The sequence below is a fragment of the Sinocyclocheilus anshuiensis genome, unplaced genomic scaffold, assembly GCF_001515605.1.
Source record: "Sinocyclocheilus anshuiensis isolate Anshui unplaced genomic scaffold, SAMN03320099.WGS_v1.1 scaffold579, whole genome shotgun sequence".
NCBI lineage: Eukaryota > Metazoa > Chordata > Actinopteri > Cypriniformes > Cyprinidae > Sinocyclocheilus > Sinocyclocheilus anshuiensis.
The window spans coordinates 862,303-869,246 of record NW_015551075.1 but is presented as its reverse complement, the minus strand read 5'-3'; the positions used below and the strand labels follow the sequence as shown (position 1 = coordinate 869,246).

At 40.9% G+C, this 6,944-nt stretch overlaps 1 protein-coding gene across 1 annotated transcript in view; it reads right to left on the bottom strand.

Moving 5' to 3' along the window:
- Positions 1-6,600, bottom strand: part of LOC107662343 (UPF0258 protein KIAA1024-like) — a 27,798-nt gene extending 21,198 nt beyond the window's left edge. Inside the window, exons 1-2 of the mRNA XM_016452328.1 lie at positions 6,444-6,600; positions 3,005-5,289 (exon numbers count right to left, since the gene is read on the bottom strand). Of these exons, the coding sequence (XP_016307814.1) occupies positions 3,005-5,251 (2,247 nt within the window). The 5' untranslated portion in view covers positions 5,252-5,289; positions 6,444-6,600. The remainder of the gene's footprint in view (positions 1-3,004; positions 5,290-6,443) is intronic.
- Positions 6,601-6,944: the final 344 nt, after the last annotated feature.

Below are 6,944 nucleotides of genomic sequence, written 5' to 3'. Positions count from 1 at the left end.
GTCAGAAAGCCGGTTCTGTAATCAGCGGTAAATCTCCATCACCTGCGTGCTTTCACATTGAGCAGCATTAACTACACAGAGCTGTTGTTCACTGACGAGCTGCGCTAAACCACGTTCATATTCGCGCGATTTTTTGCGCAGCTCATCAGTGAACAACGGCTCTGTGTAGTTAATGCTGCTCAATGTGAAAGCACGCAGGTGATGGAGATTTACCGCTGATTACAGAACCGGCTTTCTGACAAGATGCGCGTTAAATATCGCATGCGATTAATCGTGCAGCCCTAGTTACGAGTCCGACTCTCTAACCATTAGGCCACGACTTCCTCAATCCGACAGTTGAGGGAAGTGTGTTCTCATTAATGTGAATGAGGTTTTATTAGCCACCAGGCCCCTGTGCGACCATTCACTAAAATTAACTACAGCTTGGATCTTCCCAGAGCGCAGAGACTTTTGGCACTTGCGAGGTCCCCAAAAAGATCAGAAGGGACGATACAGGATCTGGCAGGCATCTAACCAAGAAGCCAAGAAGATGAGAGGCAGAGGAGGAAAACTGTGAAAACATGAAAATATTCCCAAGACTAGAGAAGGGAAAGTATTGCATACATTGCAAGAGAAGAGAAGAGAAAAAAGACATTGAGAAGAGAAGAGAAGAGAAACAAAACAACAAATAAACAAAACAAAAATTAACCATAACATAAAAAAACATAACGTAGCCCAAAGCAGAACCTTAACATGACATAACATAAAATAGCACACAACAGAGGAAATAAATAAAACAAAACAAAATAGAATCATAACATAACATAACACATTCTTTTTTTTTTTTGTGGCATCCCATGCAAATGTCTTCAGAGACAAATCACCAGAAACTAATTTCTTGCTTTTCTGACACCTTGAGTCCTTCTTTAAGCGGTGAACAAAGAAACGTATTCATCTGCCTTACTGTATTCATTGAATCCTTGAGCTTGTTTACATAGCCTTTTCAATGCTGCAGAGCACTGAAGCTTTAGTCTATAGATGTGTCAACATACTAACTCGAGAGCTGGTAAATACTTTACAGGACCAATTTGCCATGAAATCCCTGTTCCTCTGGGGGGATTGAATTAAAATCATTTGTCTGATTCTCTGTTGTGCCCTGCACTCAGTCTGTGCCCCCGTCTGGGCTAAAGTACAGCTAGATGTAGGGTAGAATAGGTAAATTGTGTGATAATTGCACCACAAGAGACCATGGCTGAACTATTAGAGATATGATATTAAAGCTAGCTTGCTTCCAAAACAACATGCCTGCATGTATTTTGGGAAGTGATGGAGGATAATTGTGCATAACCACCTAGGGGTGTCAACCAATGCAAAACCATGTATGGGTGTAGGAGAAATCTAACAAACTTCTCAGCCTGGTGCATTAACATCAAGAAGGTGACGTAACATCCTTAGTGTAGTCGCGACTGATTTGCTTAAAACCAGGTAAGTGGGTGTTAGCCATAATTATGTTTACCCCAGTGTTTTTTTTTTCTTTTTCGATTGACTGTCAGTGCTGGATTTTTGTCTTTGCACAGCAACCAAGACTACTGCCAAAAAAATGTTACGCCCAAGTAATCAATGAATAGAATATAATGGTAGATTTGCTAAAATGTGTCCCACAATAGCTCATATGACAGACTAAATCCTACAGGATGCAATGATAGGCACTAAACCTTGATTTTAGCATATGCACTCACACCATCACAATTAATGATCACTTAATTCTTAAGAATTCAAACAATATGAAAATTAAAGTCGTGGTTTGTCAGATGGTACAGACCTCAAAGGTCTTTTAATGAATGTAAATGAAAATATGAATTAATTCAAATATATGTACATTCTTTATTGTCACTATAGCATATACACAAGTATCAAAGTGAAAGTCTTGGATGCAATTATGTTGTGACAGGAAAGACCAGAATCCACAAAACACTGACTGCATAGTATACATGTAATGCACAGTATTCTCGTAATTGCTCTCTTGTTGATTTTGATTGCTTCCATTGTCCTAAGACTACTGCCAAAAAAATGTTACGCCCAAGTAATCAATGAATAGAATATAATGGTAGATTTGCTAAAATGTGTCCCACAATAGCTCATATGACAGACTAAATCCTACAGGATGCAATGATAGGCACTAAACCTTGATTTTAGCATATGCACTCACACCATCACAATTAATGATCACTTAATTCTTAAGAATTCAAACAATATGAAAATTAAAGTCGTGGTTTGTCAGATGGTACAGACCTCAAAGGTCATTTCATTACATATTCCACACAAAGAATGTTCTTGCAACCAATTGTATTTATCATGCTGATAATTTTGTTTTGTTATCTTATTTAGTTAACATTATCATCTAACATTTAAAATTGGAAATACATTTTTTAGCAATCATCAACTCTTTCAAGTGTGACTTTTATAAACTAGTTGAATGAACGTAATTGAAAATATGAATTAATTCAAATAAAGTTAAATTCTTTATTGTCACTACAGCAAATACACAAGTATCAAAGTGACAATAAAGAATTTAATTATGTTGTGACAGGAAAGACCAGAATCCACAAAACACTGACTGCATAGTATACATGTAATGCACAGTATTCTCGTAATTGCTCTCTTGTTGATTTTGATTGCTTCCATTGTCCTCATTTGTAAGTCGCTTTGGATAAAAGTGTCTGCTAAATGTAAATGTAATGTAAATGTAGTATCAGTTCTGAGCTCATTTAAAGTCAATATGGGTGTGTGATTCATCTCAGTCAATTTGTTGACAAAGTAAGATTTCTGTCTATTTTGGATATAGACTGAGACACTTGTGATCTAATTAGTCGGTTTTGCCAATCAGTCATTAAAAAAGAGATACACCAATTGAGTGATTCAGACAATAAGATAACAATGCAATGCAGAACCTGGGGTACAACGCTCACAACAGCAAATTCAACATGCAGAAATGACAAAAAAGTTCAGTATACTGGTTTGTTACCTCTCTGGGTTTCCTATGTCTGTCCTTGCCTTCACTATGCCGGTCTCTTTCTTTCCCTTCCTCCCCTGTGTGACTGGAGTAAGAAACAGTCCTCCAGTCTCGAGGGGAGTTGGTGATGCTGGCCACTTTGGACTCAGTGGCGCTGTTCTCTTCGGTTAGTGACCTGGATGACCTGCGTGTGAGCATGCTCTTCTTTAAAGCTTTAACCCTCAGGCTTTCGCTCCCATCAGCCTCCGAGCAGCACCATTCTGGGCTTTTTTCCACCTTCATGTTGTGTCCAGTGGTGTGACACTGGAAAATGTGAGGCGAGAGGTTCGCGTCAGTCTTAATCTGTTCCACGTGACCATTATCACTTGATTTCCCATTAGCCTCCGGTTCTTGAATCTTTTCATCCAGTCTAGTAAGCTTCGAGAGGACCTGAGAGATTTCCCCTCGCACCCCTGAAAGAGACTCAAGCTTCTTCTCAATCTCGCCAATCCTGAGTACCAGTTTGCAGACGTTCTCTTTGAGCTCATCATCTGAGTTCTCCAGTGACTGGAAGAGGCGGTCGAGCTTGATGCCCGTTTTGCCCAGCTTGACAGTGTTGTGTTCAGGTGAGCTGTCCCCGTCTGATTTCATCACCTGAGACAGTGAGCCGTTGCTGTTGTAGCACGATGACTGCACAACTCCAAGAGAGCCACACACACTCATGTCATCCAGAAAGCGAAAGATGTCACTGATATCGTCGCTGACAATCTCAGAGTCTTCATCTGAGTGCTTGAAGGGCAGCCTCTCTCCATATTTGTTGTGACCTGCGTAATCTTTCGCTTTCCTAGTTTCGGATTGTTCCGTCTGGGTCCCAACACTCATGCCATTGTCTACATTGCTCGACTGAAACGATAAACAGTTGACACTCTTGTCCTTGTACCTTTTCCCAACCTCTCTTTTCTCAACAGTGGGTCCATAAGCCACAGAAGTAATCTCTTTTGTTTTGGTTCCACTGGACTTCTTGGGGAAACCTGGGGGAGAGGCAGTGGGCTTGTCCTTTGCACACTGAAAGTGCTGGTCATTTTCCATGGCACTGACGTTATGACAGTGATTGTCCTTTGCCACTTTGCCGTTCAAAAATGACCTCTCATAGTCAGGACCTTCTTCGGTATTGAGACTCAAGCTCTTGACAGGCCAGGCTGGCTGTTTTCCATGCTTGCTCGAAGTCCTCCTGCTGCTCACACACTCGGAGACCGTTGTAGGTCCAAAGTACGTGGATGCTTGCAAGTCGTCCAGGCTCTCATGCTTCACCCGTGCTTTGTTCTGAATGGGTGAGCTGACGGGTTCAAAGTAAGGGTTGCTGTACGGCAGCTCGAAACTGTGATTGAAGAAAGTGGGAGGCTTGTTCAGCTCCCTCCTGTGATGGTACTCACCACCAGCTTTGGGATTCGCTCTGCACTCTGTAGTGATCACGTGGGGTGAAAAGGCAACAAGGTTGTGGAAATCCTCTTTGAAGATATTCCGCTTTTGCACGCACGAGTGCACTGTGAAAGGCTCTCTGCTAGACACGAAAACATTCTTGATCCCTGGGTTGGCATGGAGAGATTCCTGGTCAGTTGTTGACTCGCTGTCGATGTCCATGGGGAAGTAAGTGCTCTGCATCTCGCACGGAGGAGGACTGACGCTGGGGTACTGAGGCAGATGCTGTAGTTTATCCAGTGATGCTGCCCTACATTTCAGATCCTTGGTGACTCCCAAGAGGAAGTTGGGTTCTGAGGTTGGTATAAACTGCTGGCAGTTATTGCAGTCAGATTTTGGGCAGGGTGACTTCCGAGAGACATGATGACCCCTGGTGTCCAAGAGGTTGTACCCCCTGCCGTTATCGTTGAATTTATACACATCCGTGTCAGATCGACAGGACTCAAAAGACTGGTTCTTGTGAAACTTGGGTCTCGGACCCATCGGCAGCTTGTCTTTGGCCATACCTCCATTCATCTGGATGAGATTAAACATGGTGACAATGTCCGCCGCCACCATGAGCTTCTTGGACTGTTGGTCCTCCACCGAGCATCTCATCTTGTCTTTGAATAAGGTTGCGGGGAAAGCTGGATCCAAGCATGCCGTGTAGAATAGCAGACTCCTCAGCTTAGCCAAATGGACCAAGTCAAACCTGGCACACAGGGACTTACAAAGGTCTTGGTACGAAACAGTACTGTACTTAGTATCCAATTCCTCCAAAATCCTCACAAGGAAGAGGGAATACTCTGGCATGGCATCCATTGCTGATTTTAGTCTTGATTTTGTGAGGAAAGGACAGCCTGCAGAGGACAGATGAATGATTAGTGACTGAAGAAATGTGAGCCATCTGCCAAACTACCATAAAAATCATATCAAGATGCAGGACCGTAACCATCATAGACATACTCAGAATATTGATTGATCAATATGTGGTTTTCATTGACTTTTACAATGGGCTCCAAAAGTCTGAGACTATAGAATTCAAAACTTTTATTTTATTTGTATTTTTTAAGAAAATTAAGACAAAGAAATGTTATGGCATAAAATGAATATGAAACACTTAAGATTTTGCACCATTTATACATTTGTCACATTAATTATGTGACTCACTTATGCAAAAGATCAGACTTTTATGCTTTAGTTAAAGCACAAGATGCTCTTTACAACTCAAATCATGCTGGATAACTTAGATCTTGTTCAGTCTGTGCCAGCTCAAGTTACTGTCATTAAACTGTCATTAAAACAATTCTGAGAAATTCTGAAATAATGCACATGCAATTTACTGAAATAATACAAATTATATTGCTTGTGATTAAAAAGCATTATATGTATAATAGCTCAGACAGCTGATCTGGGAGAATTTGATTAGAAATATTTGAGTTCATATTGAGATCTACAGACTTTGGTATCATTAACAAATATGAGTACAGTTTCAGATATTGTTGAGATCTCTTCTGAAACTGACACATGAAATTACTAATAATTTTCAGGAGAACATTTTAAAATGTTAAAGCAAAAGTCTCCATTTGACCTCATTGCTGTCCAGGAGAAACAACTGAAATATGAAAGAAATCACATGTAATTTTTCTTACCTATGGATTTGGACTGCACTGTGCATTTGGTCCCTCCGATCTTGAATATAAAAGAAAGGAAATTTTATTTGCTAAATCTTATAAGAAAGTTGAAGTACTGAATTAAATGCACTATGAATGCATAAAGAAACAGTTGTTTTACACATGCAACTATGCAGTTTCAGTTGCATAACTGGACTGTAAATGAATTTGCACTGCCTTAGAAAAAATCGATTGGGGGTAAAACTTGCACAAATGAGCACATTCACAATCACGAGACTATGCTGAAAAAAAGGTGATTGAAAATAATCCCATAACAATTTGAAAATACAAAAAATGAAAGATCCATTATAAATCACTAACATCAGAAAAAGAACACACACCTATTTAGCGCTCCCATCTGCTGTCCTCTGGATCGACAGCGGAAAAACTGTGCAGCGATGTTTTAACTCAGAAGTGCATTATTAATCCACAAACATTTCTTTGCAGTTGCACGACACCGCATCAGCACCATAAATCCCTGCGTCCACCTGACCACTGGGAATGCTATGGAATGGCTTCTCTTCATCTGTATCCCATCCGGATCGCAGGGGGAGTTTGCTGAGGGAGCTGCTCTCTCACCATCTGATGGAGCTCAGAGAGCTCAACTCGTCTTTGTTTCCACCTAGAATGACGTAATTTCACCTTAAGACCATCGCGAGCGCGTGGAGACAAGTTGAGGAATGGACAAACGGGAATTTAGTCATATTATGCATTTAACAGAAGGCGCTGCGTGACGCGTCAGTGGCTCATCCATGCGCGAATCGCAGATCGCAAACACTGCATTAGTGACTCTCTATATATATATATATATATGTGTGTGTGTGTGTGTGTGTGTGTGTGTG